This window comes from Bombina bombina, chromosome 1 (genome assembly GCF_027579735.1).
Source record: "Bombina bombina isolate aBomBom1 chromosome 1, aBomBom1.pri, whole genome shotgun sequence".
NCBI lineage: Eukaryota > Metazoa > Chordata > Amphibia > Anura > Bombinatoridae > Bombina > Bombina bombina.
In genome coordinates this window covers 633,738,172-633,757,436 of record NC_069499.1, presented here as the reverse complement: position 1 = coordinate 633,757,436, position 19,265 = coordinate 633,738,172, and the positions used below count along the sequence as shown (strand labels likewise).

Below are 19,265 nucleotides of genomic sequence, written 5' to 3'. Positions count from 1 at the left end.
TTAAGCAGCCAGTCAGGATGCTTGTCCCAGGACAAGCTAGGGAGTGTGCATCTGTCAATTGCAGACACAGTCATGTATTTTCCTATTCAGTTTAAGTAAGTTCTATGAAATCACAGCAAAGGCAAAACATTACCTCAGCACTGCGGTTGCTGTGTTCCTTATTCAGAGAGGAATTGCCTGGTATTTCCTGACCGTAATAGGCTGGATCAGACTGATATACTACAGGAAAGTTCTACTCTGTAAAAAACATTACTGGGCTAAAAAGAAGCTGCACCCAGGTGGTAAATCCCCATAAAATAGGCTAACAATGGTATTGAGCTGGTTGTTCGTTCCTGTGAGTTCGCTTCTCTCTGTATGTATTTAGTCTGCTAATGCTGATTGGCTATTTTTCTTTGGGGGGGTTCAACTTGCAGCTGAAGTATAACTGTTTACACAACACTTACTGATGTGAGCTGAATACATTTTGAGGTCAAATATCTTCCTTTTTTAACATAGAGATGTTTAGGTGATATTGTCTTGTCAGCTTTTTACAGTTATGCTACATCACTTTCAAGTGATTTAGCATATGAGTAGTATGTCCCTTTAAACAGTTAATGGGACAGTCTACTCCAAAATTGTTTTTGTTTAAAAATATAGATAATCCCTTTATTACCCATTCCCTAGTTTTGCATAATCAACACAGTTATATTCATATACTTGTAACCTCTGTGATTACTTTGTATCTAAGCCTCTTTTGACAGCCCCCTTATCACATGGCTATTTACTTGCATTTTAGCCAATTAGTGCTGTGTTATGCACAACTCCACTGGAGAGAGCACAATTTTATCTCTATGGCCCACATAAACTATCAGTCTCCTGTTGTGAAAAGCTAATAAAAAGCATGTGAAAAGAGGCTGTCTGTAGTGGCTTAGAAACAAGCAGACATTTAGAGGTTTAAATGTTACAAAGTATATTAATATTACTGTGTTGGTTGTGCAAAGTTGGGGAATGGGTAGTAAAGGAATTATCTATCTTTTTAAACAATAACAGTTTTGGGTATTGATTGTCCATTAAGTAGTTTTATTTTTATAATTTTATTATTTTTATGAGTAGTTATATGGGATGGTTTGGAATGAATTTGGTTTAACAATCTATAAAGTCTGTACTAGTACTTTCTTACATGTCCTATATACAGTATCAAGGTCCCACCCTAGCTGACGTCTAAGCAAGATTTAGCTTACTATGTATAAATCCAACTTATATTTGTATATTTAATTAATCTGTTTCATGGGGATTTTGAAACCATCATGTTTGCTTAGAGCACAATTTTCTACACAGTATTTATAGGTCTGAACAATTATATGAGGTGGGTAAAGACTAGTGTAAAATTCAAACATAAAAATATATATATATTTATAATGCGTCCTTTTATATTTGCAGCCCATTCTATTGTAACTTGTAGTTTTACATTCAGTACAGGAAATGTTGCTTGAATAAGGTGTGGCTGTATTGGCTTGAGTGGCATTACTGTGAGTAACAAAACTATACGTCCCACCCACAGAGCGTGCATTGTGTGTATAGGCATTGTACACAAAAATACAAGACTTGTGCAAAAATAAAGAGATAAGATACTGAAAAGGTATTTTAAAAAGGGTACACACTCAATTTAAATTACAACTCTTGATCTAGATCTTTATTAACACGGGAATCTGTATATGTTATAGCAGCATCTATTGTCTTAAAAGTATTGTCATTTTTATCCTAAAAAAACCATACAGCACATCTAGTTCAATTGAATAATGTTGATGCCAAAACAAATCAGTGCACTGAAAAAGCAATTAAAAGGGCCTCTGTTGTAGTATCACAAATATAAGCATATGAATTCTGGCAATCTACAAAGTAGAACTTCCTCCATGTTGTGTGTAGTCTGGATCTAATCAATTGTAAATTAGTTGGTATGTGAACAGGTTACTCCAATTGTGGATTCAGTCTGCAGTTTATCCAAATTACAATACAACGCGTGCATTATACTATATATGTCTATGTCTGTATGTTGATATCCATATCTGTCTATCTTCCTAAACCTTAAAGTGCCCCAACAAAGGATACACTCTTAGTATTTAATAGTTTTAGTCCAGTAATAAGTCCTAAAAGTGCAGAAATTGTGTTCTTTGTTGGGGACACTTTGTGGTTATTGTTTTTTTTATCCAAAAGCTGGGCATTTTATCTTATGAGTGCTACCTGCCTTGGATATATTTAATTCCTCACACCAATTCTCAAAGGAGAGTATATACAACATAACAAAAAATCTTGTACCCTCAATAGTTCAAAACAATTTTTTTTTTTTTTAATTAGGGAAATTTCAGCACAAGTATTCCCGTCCTCAGGAATCACTAGACTTGCGCAACAGCGAAAGATTAGTTTCTAATGTATTATTCATAACGCCTTTTCTTAAATATGTGTTTTTCAGAATATTTGTTTGCTGCACTTTTCAGTATTTGTTTTATTTAAAAAGAAATGAATACTGAATATTAATTAACATTTACCAACTATTTCCATTAAAACAAATGCAAATTTGCTACAAGTGGCAGAGTGTCACCTGCAGGACTTTTTTTTCCTTTACCAAGCTGGGGAATTGTGCTAATCAGACACACTTCTTCAGAGTCCAGGCCACGCTATTAGGAGGATTAGTGCGGCAGATATCAGAGTCATGCGTAGCACAGCCCTAGACTAATTTAAATTATGAATATATACTAATAGATATTTGTAGTATATATATGTGTTATTCTTTAAAGGGACATTGTACACAAAATTTTTCTTTCATGATTCAGATTGAGCATTAAATTTTAAGCAACTTTCTAATTTACTCCTATTATCAAATTTTCTTCATTCTCTTGGTATCTTTATTTAAAATGCAAGAATGTAAGTTTAGATGCCGGCCCATTTTTGGTGAACAATCTGGGTTGTCCTTGCTGATTGGTGGATAAATGCATCCACCAATAAAAAATTGCTGTCCAGAGTACTGAACCCAAAAAAAGCATAGATGCCTTCTTTTTCAAATAAAGATAGCAAGAGAACAAAGAAAAATTGATAATAGGAGTAAATTAGAAAGTTGCTTAAAATTGCATGCTCTTTCTGAATTACAAAACAAAATTTGTGGGTTCTGTGTCCCTTTAAAATTAGTTAGTGCCTTTGTTCAGATATTAGTTTTCTTGAAATGAAACAAATATTCAATATTTTTTTCACATTCTTAACAAAATTAATGCACACCTCTAGCAATCACTAATAAAAATAAGCATTTTTTTTTTTTTTAAATCGGAGGAAAACAATTGACTTTTCCCTATCTCTAATATTGAGTGAACTTATAAAACTTATTTACCCTGACTTGTACACTTAGTGATATTTTTCTACCCATGTATGTATGTGTAGATAGATAGATAGAAAATAACTCATTGTGTACTTCAGTACCAAATCTAGACAGGCCAGAAAGCTTGTTTTTCCCACAGAAAACCTCTGGAATACATTGTTTCCAATGCAACAAAGGATTCTGGGTAAGATATGCAAATTAAGTTCACGACGCACCTTTTTACTTTTCAGTAGATTCCCTTAACGCCAAAGCATCATTGTGCACACAGATTATAAGTTTAGCTTATAATAAGTAAAAAGGTGTGTCATTGTGAACTTAATTTGCATAGCTTACCTAGAATCCTTTGCTGCATTGGAAACAATGTATTCCAGGGGTTTTCTGTGGGAAAAAACAAGCTTTCTGGCCTGTCTAGATTAGTTAATGAATTACACAATGAGTTATTTTCTCTATAGTCTGCATAGTGGAAGATTTTAAACTCACCTTTTACCTCCCCCCTACCCCTAATTTTAAATCCATTCCCAATGTCATGCTTTTCCAGAGGTTTCCATAAGATTATTTTGGGCACTTTTTCTATCTAAAAGATATCACATATTTGTTTAGTAGTTCTCAAATCTGTGAATTTGTGTCTGCAGAAATAACATTCCTCTTCTTCACACCAAAATGTTATAAAATAAGCATACAGAGTTGAGAAATAGACCTTAAAAGGGACATAATCATGAAAGAAAAACATTTTGTGTTTCAGATAGAGCATACCATTTTCAGATTTACTTCTATTATCAAATTTGCTTCATTATTTTGTTATCCTTTGCTGAAGAAGAGCAATGCACTGCTGGGGCCTAGCTCAACACATTGGGTGAGATCGTGATAAGCAGCTACCTCACAGTAGTGCATTGCTTGTGAATGTATTCTTTTCAACAATGGATACCAATTGAACAAAGTAGATAAGAGAAATAAATTGAAAAATTGTTAAATTATATGTTCTTTCTAAATCACAAAAGTAAATATATGTACACAGAATCAACCCTTATTAAGTTTCAAGAAGCTCACTGAATAGAAGATTGTTTGGAGTAGAATATATCTGCACAAGGACCTAAGTGTGAGGAGGGAGGGGCAAGCATTAAAAATAAAATGTTATTGTTTTAGTTAAATAAAACCATTTACATTCTTATTATTAATTGAATTATTATTTTTCTTTCACTAAATAAAACTAAATTGTTATTATTAAGATAATCATTTTTCTCCTAACAAAGCATAGCTAAAAAGTTGATCAAATAACAATGATTAACCTATTAAACTAGAGATGACGATTTAAAAAAAAAAAAAGAAAGAAAGGGGTCGGGGGGAAATATCGGTTTTACCGACTAGTGATTTAAATCATTTTGATTTAAATCAAATCCACCCTGATATATGAATCAACTATCATTCAAAAGACATAGTAAAATAAAAAGTATTGAATTGTGGAGGACACCCTTTCTAACGGACAATTCGAATTCTATGGATGGCTTACAAAGACATTTTCATTTGAACCTATAAACTAAGGTTTATGTGAAAAATCTTACAAGGATTGAGTGTCTGTATTCATACAGAATTTACACTACATTTGAAAAGTCAGAATACAAAATATTTCCCCGTAAGGAGCAGTTAAAGGTTACAGACAACAGAACAAATTATAGCGGCGTACTTTCTCTTCTTTTACGTTAGTGTCAGTCTTATTGACTAGGACTAGCCGATTAATGACTCCTCTGTGCAGTAGCTTTAAGAACATTTTAAAACACCAAGACCTTTAGATTCCTGAGCATGGACCCCCAGTGAGTACAGCTTGAGGTTATAGAGCAACCATAAATCATTGCCAGCAGATGGGGGGTCTAATTCCAGTCACATTATTGTTGTGCTGCAGTTTGCAAGTATTTGTGAGATATTCCTGGACTGGCCTCTGAACACGAACAGTGGGAGGAAATATCTGACTGGATTTTTTTACCATCCTACACAGCATTATAGCTGCTATAAAGGTAGCCTAGGAATGGGACCAAATAAATATGTGAAGTATTTTGGGCAGTAAAAGTTAGGAATTTGGAGGATTAGAAAGCCCATTTTTATATTCAGAGATGCAAACAAAAGTGTTGTACAAAATACTAAACTGCAGCAGCTGCCCCCTGCAAGAAGCACCTGCCAAACTCACCCAACCCCATATCCCATCTGTCAGACACTGACCCCCACAGGTGCAAGAAAACTATCAATAAGTGACTGATGCAAAAGCAGACATTGTGACATAGTGCAGGCTTGATTTAGATCTCTATAAGCCATCAAAACCCAGTGTACATTTAAACCAGTGGTTTGGGGTGGTGTTAGTGAAAACACATGGCTGCCTCAGCAAAATAGGTTTATTTAAAAAAATATATTATTATTACATTTAAAAAAACAAAGTGTACAATACAACTACCTGTCCTGCAGTCTAAAATTCAGATTAAATAGATATCTATATTATATTTATGTACATTGTATAGACAGTTATGTTTTCTCCCAATGGAAAATAATTTTCATCGATATTCCTTTGCTCTGAAGTTTCAGCATCTTGTGTTGGTGTAGAAGTAAAAGGATGCTTATCACATGCTCGATATCATGCTACAGCGATTCATGAAAACTTAAGGGATCAACCACTTTCAGTCAAGGGGTAGGGCAGACCAGCTGCTTATGTTGCCCCTGCCATTTACTACAGAATTTATAGTAACCATTTATGCAAAATTCTGTGATCTCCCACAATGGGAAAAAAAAAAAAAATGAGGAGTCCGTGTTTCAACATACGTATCCATTACTTGCAAACGTATCGTTCAACTGTCCGCTCACATTTCTTGCACATGACATAACAGCACCAGTGGTATTTGCACTGGCAACGCTCGACAATTGTTTCAGTGTAAGCGTTGTAGCCCCGGCCACAGCACATCAAGTTACAACTGTCACTGCCCACTGAAGTCTTGTTGCAATGCCTAAAAAAAGAAAGGCGGTGAATGGATTAGCACTGGGAAAAATACATCAATACAAGAGAAAAGGTTAGGGAACTATTGTCTGTGTTTGTAGAGATGGTTTTCTAGTGGAGTAGGACTAAAGTGAGTGTGAAGACATTTAGAATCCCTATCATAACTTAATATAAAAAGGACCCAGATCCTAAAGCTGTTATTTAAAAGTACACCAAATGAAAAGACATCAGCACGTCTCCATTAAAGGGATATTAAACAGTATGAGATTTTAATATAAAGTGTTTAATTATGTGTAAATAATAAAAAAACACAACACAACTTTGCAATACACTTTCATTAGTTTGTCCCCTTTTCCTGTAATTTAACTCTGAAAATTGTTGGCTTTCTAAATAACACTACATTTCTATAAAGTAATAATCTAGCACGTATTTACTGTATAAAAAGGACATTAAACCCATAATTTATCTTTCATAATTCAGAAAGAGTGTTTAATTTTAAATAACTTTGCAGTTTAGTTCTATTATCTAATTTGCTTTGTTCTCTTGTTATTCTTTGTTGAAAGCATACCTAGGTTTTGAAGAAAAAGCAATGCACATTACATGCCTCGTTGTTGACTTGCCTGATGTGTTCAGCTAGCTCCCAGTAGTAAATTGCTATTTTTTAACAAAAGATACCAGAAGAATAAAGCAAATTGAAAAGTTTTTTGTATTGTATCAAACATTTGGGTTTTTATGTCCTTTTAATAGACACCCTCACTCGCATGACTTTCTACATTTTAAAAACACCATTTAAAAATAGTTCGAATCAAAATATTTCTAATATTTTGAGATTCATGAAAGGAGTAGTGTGTATATATATATAATATATATATATATATATATATATATATATATATATATATATATGTGTGTGTGTATATTAAGAAGTCAGATTTGTTTACCTGTCTTGTGTTCCATAGGAGCCCAATGCTGGATTCTTGGTGCAGTAGTCAGGAGAACTAATGAGATACACCAACTCAGACTCCCTTACTGGTCTTATGTCCAGTTCCTTGTGGACCAGCTGTTTGCGGATTCCCATTTGTCTGTGAATAACTCTAGTGGCTCCCAAATATTTAGACTTCAGTTCATTAGCAACATGAGATAAATCCTGAAGTCCCTTCCAGCAGGTCTTTACAGAACAGGACCCAGATACTCCATGACACTTGCATTTTGTTTCCAGAGAATCCATGAGAACCTGAAAGAGAGACATCTTTCAATATTTGCACTACCCACAAGAACTGGTTACATAATGGAAAACACCTTGTGTGTAGTATCTATAAAGTCTAATTTTCAATGCTTTTGTAAACTGGTGGGAACATAAAATACCCGGAGTCCATAGACTTTAGTTGAGATACTTCTAACCATCAGTTGACAACAGCAATGGAAACTAGACCATAGATGGCAACCCACCGAGAGAGCCATCTTCCCTTCTACAGTTATATTAGTATTCTACAGGCCGTAGTATTACAGAATACACTGGCATTTTATATTTATCCATTTGTTGTTTGTAATATGCCCTTATTTTAGCGACGCTCCAATGGAAAAGAAAAAACATTTAAGTAATTGGAGAAGGACCAATAAATCGAAATGCCATAAATAAATATGGATCTGTTGCAGTTGGGTTACTTTGTTTTCTCTTACCTGTCTGCCAACGGCATTGTTGTGGAGATTCATCAGTTTGGTGGCCTGTGTGCCTGACTTGCTAGATTTCATAGGTGCATCAACAAAAGCAGATCCCATATGAAGGCCATAATGTAGGTTATCTCCACAACCTCCCCACCGGAAACTGGGTGCGGGCACTTCAGCTGGGGTGGCACCACAGGAGCAAGTTGGCAGCTCCCCTGAAGCACAGGAGCGGGCAATCGAATGACTGAGTGCTGCAGAGGCCAAGGCATAAACTAAGGAAGATTCTCGAGTACCTGAAAGAATAGTAAATATTAACCAGTTATTACAGAAGATACTGTAAGGGACAAAATAACTTCAAAACCTTTGTATGTTGGAATGAAATATTAATGTAAATTAAAAAGGAACCGTAAACATCTCTTACTGACAACATTTTTTTCTGCCGTTTTTCATTAGATTAACATACCAGCAGAGTCTAAAATGTTTTAGAATAGTTTAACACCATGTTTGCTGCAATTGCTTTTTGGTGGTCAAACAACACCCACCATTTTTCTTATTTGGAGGAGCCAATATGGATTTGAGTCTGGAGATGGCAGGGCTCTACACACAAATGCTTATCTATGTTTGTATACCAAATCCCAATTTGAAAGTAAGATTTTATTACTTAGCTCACCTCCCTCCCTCTGGGAAGTCATTTCTTCTGCTGGCTATGTTTACACAGATATAGATATATATCCATCCTATACTTAAGTATAGAAACTTTTATCAGTATAAATAGGAATATACCACAGGCAGATTGAGCTATTTGAATTGCTGATATAAAAAAGGTAAAGGAGCTATTTGTAAACAATGTAATACACTACAGCAAGTAAAATGGAAACTGCCCCTTTAAATTTATGGGGAAGAGGGGCAAAATAACAAAAAGTGTATTTAAAAGTTATTTTACAATCTCAAAGTGTTTAGGGACAGTAAAGTAAAACTTAAACTTTAATGATTTGGATAGAACTTGCAATTTTAAACAACTTTTCAATTTACTTCTGTTATAAAGTTTACTTAGTTCTCATGGTATCCTTTGTTAAAGAGTTATTCTAAGTGAGCTCAGAAACGTGCACTTGTCCTTAGCCATCAGGCAAGTGTTTGCAAAAATGCTTACAACAATGTTATATATAATTACAAAGTCTGCTGATATAAAGTGTCTGTAGCATTCTATGGCAGCAGTGTTTGCAATTATGTATAACATTGCTATAAATATTGTTGCAAACACTGATGATAGATGATTAAAGACACATGCACGCTCCTGAGCTCACCTATGGTTACTCTTAAAGGATACAAAGTGAACTAAGCAACATTGGTAATAGAAGTAAATTGGAAAGCTGTTTAAAATGCCATGCTCTATCCAATCCATATAAGTTTAATTTTGACTTTACTGTATCTTTATTAATAATAATAAATGCCCAATGCCAATAATTACCTTTTTGTAGATCTGGGGTAAAATTTGGAGCATGCTCAATGGACGAACAGTTCCAGCGCATATCTGAGAAAGTCAGCTGACAGGTCAGCTTAGTCTGTTTGGCTGCATTAAGGACACTTTGCATGAGCTCAAGGTTCCGCTTGCAAAGCTGGAACTGATCAGGGACAAGACCATCCAAGAGATGACAATGTTCAGTCTCATTCCATGCTACAGAGCTTCCATTTACAGTCAGACCACTGTGAGAGGAAAAAGGGAAAAAAAAGTCAAAGACAGGAAAGTCTAAAAAGTTAAATATGGAAAAATGAATAGTAAACTGTGTATTGCATGTACTGGACAGGCCATTAGACACACTGTGCCACTGCCAGATCCATCAGTGCAGAAGGTTTTACATTATGGAAGGTAATTAAATTGGTATAAAATATACTTGGATAAAGCACACTAGTGTTTTTTCAAAAATTGGAAAAGAAAACCCTTAGAAGTTCTTCTAAATTAACTAATAAGTTGTTTTGGTGACATCAGCAAATTTAAGAGTATAACAACATATCATTAGTAACACTGCATTTTATATACAGGGGATCAGTGGCAACCATCTGTCTGCAGGTCAGCTGGTTACATCTACCCATGAGCAAGTGTCCTGGATCAGAGTTTTATATGTAAATATATATCAAGTCTGGGGATCAGAGACACTTTCTCACCAGTTCAACTTTGGATCTCTCTTTATCAGCATTTAGGACAATGGTAAATATTTTAAACTAAAACACCACAATGTAAAACAAGAATTGGCTCCCTAGAATAAACATAAAATGTCATCATGCCAGATCAATATATCCCATTATTATAATATAATAATCTCATATCCGGTAAGCCAACCACATAAATAAAGAATTGATAAGATTTGACTTGGGAGTCCCTCTCCATGATTGGTGAATTAAGGCATCCTTGAAAATATAAAACAAAAATCAGAGGGGGTGCAGAAATTATTTCTCAGTTGATCCAAAACTGATAAATTGATAGTTGTCGATAGGGCAGCTTTGATGCTGGTAGGGGCATAATCCAAAATTCCAAACGTATTGTTTTTCTAATCATTAGCTTAACTGTTATCATTCCAAAATAAAAATGTTTGTGTATTGACAACAATTATTAACCTCTTGCTGTCAAGGACAGTAGTACAAATTTTGCAAGAGTTGTGCCACTGTGAGATATATAGACTGCACGTCTATATATCTCACAGTGGCAACAACTCTTGCAAAATTGTGATGGGCTGGCACACTGGGCAAGTCGATTCAACGTCAATATACAATATAATAATAACACACACGTAGCACAATAGATTTCACTGCAAAGAGACAGAAACAAGATCTTCAATAGTATCAGAGCATGCACCTCGTATAGGTAGTGAATACCCAGCCCCATTAAATCATCTAAAGTGATCATAAAATACTCACAGCCACTGGATGCCGCCACAGAATCCGGAAGCTGCACAACAAAAGTAGGGTGATCCAGATAAAGTTTGAAAGCCATTTGGTGGTAGATGAGAGGATGAACCGTGTGAGAGTTTGGGGGTCGTGAGATGTGGGGTTCTTGTGAGGGGTCTCCTCTCTTCTAGGGTAATGTGATTCCTAAACGTGGATTGTGTCCTATAACTTCGCTGTTTCTGGTGGGTTTCAGTGCATATAGATGAGTGGACTATGCAGCCAGTGCCTGTGCTACTCCTGTTTCCAAGGGGCTTCCTTTACTCTGATGTACTCTGGCTCCCTCTGGCATTTAAATGCCTGGTGACGTCACCAGCCCACCCACCCCTGCAGCCGGATCTTCTCAATTCAGGTGCGATCAGAATATTTACACGAGGGTGTGAGATCAGCCACCTCCTGCTACATGGGGGTCGTTTGAAAGTCTCCCCCCAGGAACAGGTACCGAAGCACCACACATATCCACCAAGCATCTTAGTAAGGATTTCTCATAATATTCTAAGCAATCTGTTTAGGAAAAAAGCCTGCAGGGCAGCATTCTACGCTTGGCTAATATCAAGACAAGCGAAAGTTTCAAAGAGACATACCCGATACTTAGATAAAGACTTGCGGCTAAAGGGATTTAATAACTCTTAATTAGCCATAAATCGGATTATAACAGCTTGCCAGAGGAGGCATGACATTAATGAGGGGTAAATAAATTCCACTACAACACATTTTCTATCACTGAAACTAATAATGATCAACACCTCTTTCTTTCTCATGTCCAACTACAGTAGTATCTATCTATCATCAATCAACCCTGGTCATATAGGAAGGGGTACATATTAAGTTTTGTGTTTTGTTTTTTTTAACTATATCTTAACATTTGTCTTTTTCTTGAATAATACAGATAATTCTATTTAGTTTCCCAGAAAGTGATGGTATTTATTACACTAATACAGCATCATCTCTTCTATCTGACAAGTAGCAGGTCCCACATTAGCATTATCCTTTATTCTCCTATAAGGTGCTATATCTACCCTGTTCCACTTCCCTGCAGGCTTTGAAATGAGATCTCAGCTACTTGAGAATTGTTCCAATGTAAATAAGTGTTACTCTACATAGACAATTGTGACTCTTCCTAAAAAACTACAAGCATGTCACAGGGTGTCCAGAACATCCTGCTTTGTATAATAATTATGGGGACTTACTACTGTAATCAAGGATTTTTTCTTAAGGATATTTGTGTCAAGTAAAAGCAACATTGTGCTAAAATATAATAATAAGTGCTTCATTTGTTCAAAAATTGTATTTTCCTCTTTTTTTCAAGTGGGAGTTTCCCCTATCAGCCAATTAAAATGATATCTAGATATTACTTGTTTAATTATTTTAACTATGTAAAGCATTTCCCCCTTAACCCTTACAGTTCCATTCAGTAACTAAATGAGTTGTTTAACTGCTATTTCATATAGACAATAAAAAATAAGTAATGCCCCTTTAACTGCATGTTTTTCTGATTAATATGTTAAAAATATTTTCATACCATACTGTATTTCACTTTTCTGTATGATACTATGATGAATACAGTTTATGTTTCACTCTGTTTCACTGTTTGTTTGCCATGGACATTTTCCTTACCATTTTGTTAATTGTATGTTTTGCCTGAATCAGTAACATTTCATTTTCACTTCCTTGTTCCTTTAAATATTCACACAGAGTTTAGAACACTGGGATTGTTAATATGGCAACAATGTACATGTATCTTATAGTAAAAAAGCATCCCAAGGGAGGAATGTGTCTTGTCTGATTACACTGATCCTGCACTGTTCTTTATGTCCACTGCACTTTTCCAAGACAGTAGTTGTCACTTTTTTTTTTAAACTTCATATATATTTTTTGGTTACTATTAGTTTGGGATGTCATTTTCAGTTATTTTTTTCTGCCTATGTAAACTATGATGCTTTGCAAAACACACTTGCATACATACATACACACACATACACACACATACATACATACTCTACACACACACACACACACACACACAGTCACACATACACACTCACACTCACACACAGGATTATATGTTTACCACTGTTGTTCCCTCTGCCCCTTTCCTCACATATTTCTTTATCGCAGTGATCAGCACTGGACCTGCTCAACAAAGGGGCCCTACACACACACACATTTGGGCCCTAGTGCCACGGCACCTGCTGCATCAATGGTAGTTCCGCCCCTGTCAGTGATGTATATTGCTGTCCCACATGCTCTATATGTGGAATAGTATACACATGCGTAGGTACCAGATGCAATCTTTTCCCTGAGCCCTGGAAAGCGCATGACCTTTATTTTTAATGGGCTGTGCGGAAAAAAAAGTTCAGGCAAGCGGACATGCAGTATAATTCTTTCTTTTTTAAAATACAGGTTGCTGTGCTGCATATTTCTGTGTGTCCTTAGAACTGATTATATATGTGTTTGTGGTAATTACAGCTGTTAAAACACCCCTGTAAAAGGAGAAGTGTGATGTAAACTCATTTATTTGCCTGTTTTTCTTGTAACTTACCTATGAAAATTGTGCTTTTGTTACCCAGGAGGCTGGAGTATGTATAATATAGTGCTGCTTGCATTGTTTTCTCTGTCATTTTGGCCAGCTTAAAATGGACCTTTCACTTAAAAATGTATAGCATGTAGCAGGGTCATGTAAACTACAATGCGCAGGATGCATTTAAACTTCTCAGTGAGATTGAAAAATAAGCTCAAGCACAAATAATGAATGTGTATTACATTTATGAAAGGGGCATGAAACCCAAAATCTCTTATTATTTATGTGATGTTTAAACAACTTTCTTATATATTTCTATTATCAAATGTTCTTCATTCTCTTGGTATCTGTTGTTGAGGAGCAGCAATGCACTTCTGGGAGATAGCTGAAAACATCTGGGAACCAAATGACAAGTGGTATTTATATGTAACCACAAATCAGCAGCTAACTCCCAGTAATGTATTGCTGTTCCTGAGCCTACCTAGGTATTCTTATCAAATAAGGATAGCAAGAGAACTAAGCAAATTAGTAGAAAGTTGTTTAAAAAATCACATTCTCTATCTGAACCATGGAAGAACATTTTTGGGTTCCATATCCCTTTAAGCATGAGGGTTTTGGTCATTTTTGGGACTGACAAGTAAAGCATAAAAGGGGAAAAAATAAAAATTGAGCAAGCAATTAAAAAAAAAAAACACCTTTCCAATTTACTTCTATTTTCAGATTGTGCACAGTGTTTTACATGCACACTTTCTGAGTGCACCGCTTCTACTGAGCTTGTGCAGCAGTTCATTGTCTATAATATATGTGACTGTGATTCGCCTGCTGGCTGTCACATGGTAATAGGAGGTAGGGAAATTAAAGGGATACTAACCCCCAATTTTTTTCTTTCATGATTCAGATAGAGCATACCATTTAAAGCAACTTTCTAATTTACTCCTATTATCAATTTTTCTTTGTTCTCTTGTTATCTTGATTTGAAAAAGCAGTAATGAAAGGTTAGGAGCCGGCCCATTTTTAGTTCAGCATCTGGGTAGCGCTTGCTAATTGGTTTGCTACATTTAGCCACAAATCAGCAAGTGCTACCCAGGTGCTGAACTAAAAATGGGCTGGCTCTAAAGCTTACAGTACTGCTTTTTCAAAATCAAGATAGCATGAGAACAAAGAAAAATTTATAATAGGAGTAAATTAGAAAGTTGCTTAAAATCTCATGCTCTATCTGAATCAGAACAGAAAAAAATGGGTTTAGTATCCCTTTAAGGACATATTTAAATTTGTCAGGAATAAATCTACTGCTCATTTGAAATTCAGAGTAAATTCTATTTCATTGTCTTTTTCATTATGCATTTGATGATTAAGGAACTCTACCTGTATTTAATAATACTGTAGACTTTATTTAAAGGCAACAAACACAAAGTATTTCATCCTCCAAATTGGCAAAAAAAGACATTTATTGGTTACATTGGGTCCAAAGAAAACTGATATTGTTTCTGCCCTCTGCTAGGCCCTTAATCATGTATGTTTGATTTATACACAGGTTTGTGCCATTTATACCTTCACTTGTTACCATGGAGCATTTGTAGCACTATTATTTAAAGGGACAGTGTACTGTAATCCCCCCCCCCCCCCCCTCAATGTTTTTAAAATTACTTGTTATACCAGCTGCAGTGTTTATTGTGTATGAGAAATTGCACCTTTAGCTATGTTGTTCTATGTGAAATAACTGTCTCTGCTAATTAAAACCACAACTCAATGAAAGGGGCTGAGCTCAATGGGAGAGCAGACCTCAGTAGCTCATATTTTTATGCATCCCAACAAATCCTCCATGTCTTATCTCTCTCTACACAATAAGAACAATACTTTTAGAGAGAACAATGGAAAATTAAAAATTTAAGTACCTTTCTCTCCAACCCACTACTGGGCGCGTAGTTTTTTTTCCCCCTCTTAACATTCTTGTTTAAATTTGCTTTTTTTTTTAATCAATACTTAAATGGACACTGAACCCAAATTTTTTTCTTCCGTGATTCAGATAGAGCATGCAATTTTAAGCAACTTTCTAATTTACTCCTATCATCAAATATTATTCATTCTCTTGGTATCTTTATTTGAAAAGCAAGAATGTAAGTTTAGATGCCGGCCCATTTTGGTGAACAACCTGGGTTGTTCTTGCTGATTGGTGGATAAATTCACCCACCAATAAACAAGTGTTGTCCTGGAACTGAACCAAAAAAATAGCTTAGATGCCTTCTTTTTCAAATAAAGATAGCTAGAGAACGAAGAAAATTGATAATAGGAGTAAATCAGAATGTTGCTTAAAATGACATGCTCTATCTGAATTCACAAAAGAAAAAAATTTGGGTTCAGTGTCCCTTTAAGTAATTACATTTTCAGTATAAGTGGAATTACAGCAAGATAAAGTAGGCTTATTCAAATGACAACATCAAGGTAAAGAGCTATCTATAAAAATGTAATACGTTGCAGCAGGTAAAATGGATAATTGGGAACACATTAAAGGAGAAAAAAAAATATAGTACACTGTCCCTTTAGTATAGTTTCTTCATCATATTTAAGTATCGAGTATCTACAGGAATTAGTCTGGTGTCCAGGGGGGTGGGGTGGTAAAAATATCCCTCTGTGATATTAGTGGAGACAAATACATACAATATGTAATCGGTTCCTAACTATGTAACAAGTATCTAGAAAAGTTCTAGAGGGTAAAATAATCATTAATTAAAGAAGAGAATTCTAATGGTTATAATGAGAGGATGTGTTTGATGTATCTGTGACAGAGTGGCACAGTATCTCTGTCCACTTCATTTTATTGCTATAAACTTGCGTGAGGATTAAATATAAACCATGTACCATCTTGAGGGCTATGTTAACTATCATTTTAAAAACAACCCCTTCTCTTTAAATTAAGTGGTTTCATGTAGGTATGAATTCATTTTTGGCTGAGCTAGAAACCCTAGTGTAGCATCAGTTGAAATATATTTGCCTTTTTCACAGTGACAATGGGATATGAGGACATATGACTTTTCAATTAAAAGACAGGATACATTCTATTCCTCCCTGGTCTCACCACTTCATAGTCACTTGTGCTACAATTCATCAAGTACACTGCTTGAATGTATAACTAGATTCTTCTCAATCTTTTCTCCATATTAAAGGGACCATAACCAGGGAAAAATCTTTACACTTTGAAACATGCCCTCTGTAGTACTTTTAAACAATGTTATTAATTTGAGGTTAAAAACTTTTTTTTTTTTTAGATATAAAGAGAAATGAAGTGTTGCGCATGCTCTATGTATCTGTCGCGCCGCAGGTGTGTGAGCTTAGGTGGGAGGTGAGATTATGTCATCATGTGGCCACATAATTCTTTGGAGAACACGCCCTGATATAGTGCACTTAGAGGGTGTGAGAACGGATGATAGATGCCTAATGGTTCTGAGATTGCACTGCAAGTTAAATAATTAATATAATACTATATATATATATATATTTATTGCATGATATAATTATTAAATTAACAACAAATCTCTGCTGTTACATTTGTCAAAGTTTACTGACCCCTTAAAATAATTTTTTCCTTTCTTTGCTACAACCCGAGTTCAGACCTTGTTATCTGACTGCTGCAATCTGTTACTCTCATTTCTTCTGGCTTCTCAATTCTCTGCAAACTATTCAAAGTGTCACTGCTTAATCCATCTCCTCTCTTTCAAGTTCCTCCCTTCTCTAGTTCCCCCTAAACTGACATCCCAGCCTCACATAAAACTGCAAAATGTCACTTCTTTAGGGCTGCTCATGTTTACATCTTACATTTCACTATATCTTCTCTCCTCTCTGTTCTACTCTACATGACAATTACAGCCCTGTCACAGGCTCTTGTCCTGCTTATCTGGGATTTATTTCCTTTGGCTACCTGTCAAACTCTTCATCTAACAACCTTTATAATTATGACAATAAATATAATCAATGCCCTGCAAACTCTACCAATTTTTCTCTTAAAGTCCCAGTAAAGTCAAAATTTAACTTTCATGATTCGGCTAGAGAATGCAATTTTAAATGACTTTACAATTTACTTCTGTTATCCAAATGTGCTTTGTTTTTTGGTATCTTTTATTGAAGAGTAAAACTAGGTGGCTTATAAGAGCTTAGGGGTGTGCAGTGTCGTTAGTACTCTATGACAGCAGTGTTTTGCTACATTATTTGTAGCTTTTTTATACAATGTTGCAAAACACTGCTGCCATATAATACTAAAGACACGTGCACACCCATGAGCTCTTATGAGCCTACCTAGTTTTACTCTTCAATAAAAGATACAAAAAGAACAAAGCAAATTTAAAACAAGTAAATTGTAAAGTTATTTAAAATGGCATTCTCTATCTGAATCATGAAAGTTTAATTTTGACTTTATTGTTCCTCTAAATTTGTTTGTTTTCTCCATGACAAATAGATTGTAAGCTCTTTGGGGAAGGGTCTCTGTAACCATTGTAGTCTGTTTGTCTTTACTTTAGAATACTATTTATATATAATGTAACCACTTATGTGATATGTACTTGGACAGGGCTGTACAAACAGAATTGTGCATAGACCTATGCATTGTTCAATGGCCTTATCTCTCTGTGGCTCCATATACTAATTTGTGACACAATGTGTTAGATTAGTGTAGAATTGGGAATCTAACTATGTGATAACACAAGACTAGATCATTTTTTGACCACCACAGAAACAAATTACTGTATCTCTAGTTTGCATACTAAGCCACACAGAAACGTGTCTAAAGAGTAATCTAGTTTAAAAATAAATGCTAAGGACAATGCAAATCCATGTTTAAGTCAGTTTAACATTGACACCCAAAAATAATAGTTGTTTTATTTTTTACCTTAAAAAAATCAACCGATTTGTCTGATAAGAAATAGGAAATGTTGGAGAATTAAAAGCTTTTATCTTCTGAAAAAAACGTGTTTTTTTTTTTGTGTGTTCTTGGTTGTTTCTTTGTGAATCTGAATAAATTGTGACCAGAGAGGTCGGGGGGATGCAGGATTCCGTTTTCTTTCATTGTCATGGAAACTTTATATAAGAAAATGTATTCCGTTTCTAATTTCATGTATTATATAGGTATAAATCTACCACACTCTCTCTTTCTCTGGGCTCAGTGTTATTTTAATTAGCAACATTGCACCTTATCTCCATGTATGGAGGATGAACACAGTGATTGGTTTTAAAGGGAGAGTCAACACCAAAATAGTTATTACTATTTACTACCCATTCCCCAGCTTTGCACAACCAACATTATTATATTAATATACTTTAGAACATTTTAAACTTCTAAATGTCTGCCTGTTTCTGAACCTCTACAGCCAACCTCTTATCACATGCTTTTTTATTTGCCTTTCACAAAAGGAGACTGCTCGTTCATGTGGGCCATATAGATAAACTTGTGCTCACACCCGTGGGTTGTGCACAACACTGCACTGATTGGCTAAAATGCAAGTCAATAGATAATAAATAAATAGTCATGTGATCAAGGGGCTGTCAGAAGAGGCTTAGATACAAGGTAATTAAAGAGGTAAAAAGTATATTAAAATAACTGTCGGCTGTGCAAAACTGGGGAATGGGTAATAAAGGGATTATCTATCTTTTTAAACAATAACAATTTTGTAGTTGACTCCCCTTTAATTATTTTCTTTAAAAGGATGCGTGTGTGTGTGTGTGTATGTATATATATATATAATTCAAAGAAGGATGTCCTGGCTTTAGTGTTTCCATAAAACGTAAAGGCTGCTATTTATGCACTCTTAGTGCATACATGCTTTTATTGT

At 35.1% G+C, this 19,265-nt stretch overlaps 1 protein-coding gene across 1 annotated transcript in view; it reads right to left on the bottom strand.

Moving 5' to 3' along the window:
• Positions 1 to 5,709: 5,709 nt before the first annotated feature.
• The window catches only part of LOC128660187 (protein Wnt-11b), a 33,523-nt gene continuing 19,967 nt past the window's right edge, over positions 5,710 to 19,265 (bottom strand). The window contains exons 2-6 of the mRNA XM_053713868.1: positions 10,899 to 10,929; positions 9,454 to 9,689; positions 8,001 to 8,278; positions 7,262 to 7,554; positions 5,710 to 6,330 (exon numbers count right to left, since the gene is read on the bottom strand). Of these exons, the coding sequence (XP_053569843.1) occupies positions 6,156 to 6,330; positions 7,262 to 7,554; positions 8,001 to 8,278; positions 9,454 to 9,689; positions 10,899 to 10,929 (1,013 nt within the window). The 3' untranslated portion in view covers positions 5,710 to 6,155. The remainder of the gene's footprint in view (positions 6,331 to 7,261; positions 7,555 to 8,000; positions 8,279 to 9,453; positions 9,690 to 10,898; positions 10,930 to 19,265) is intronic.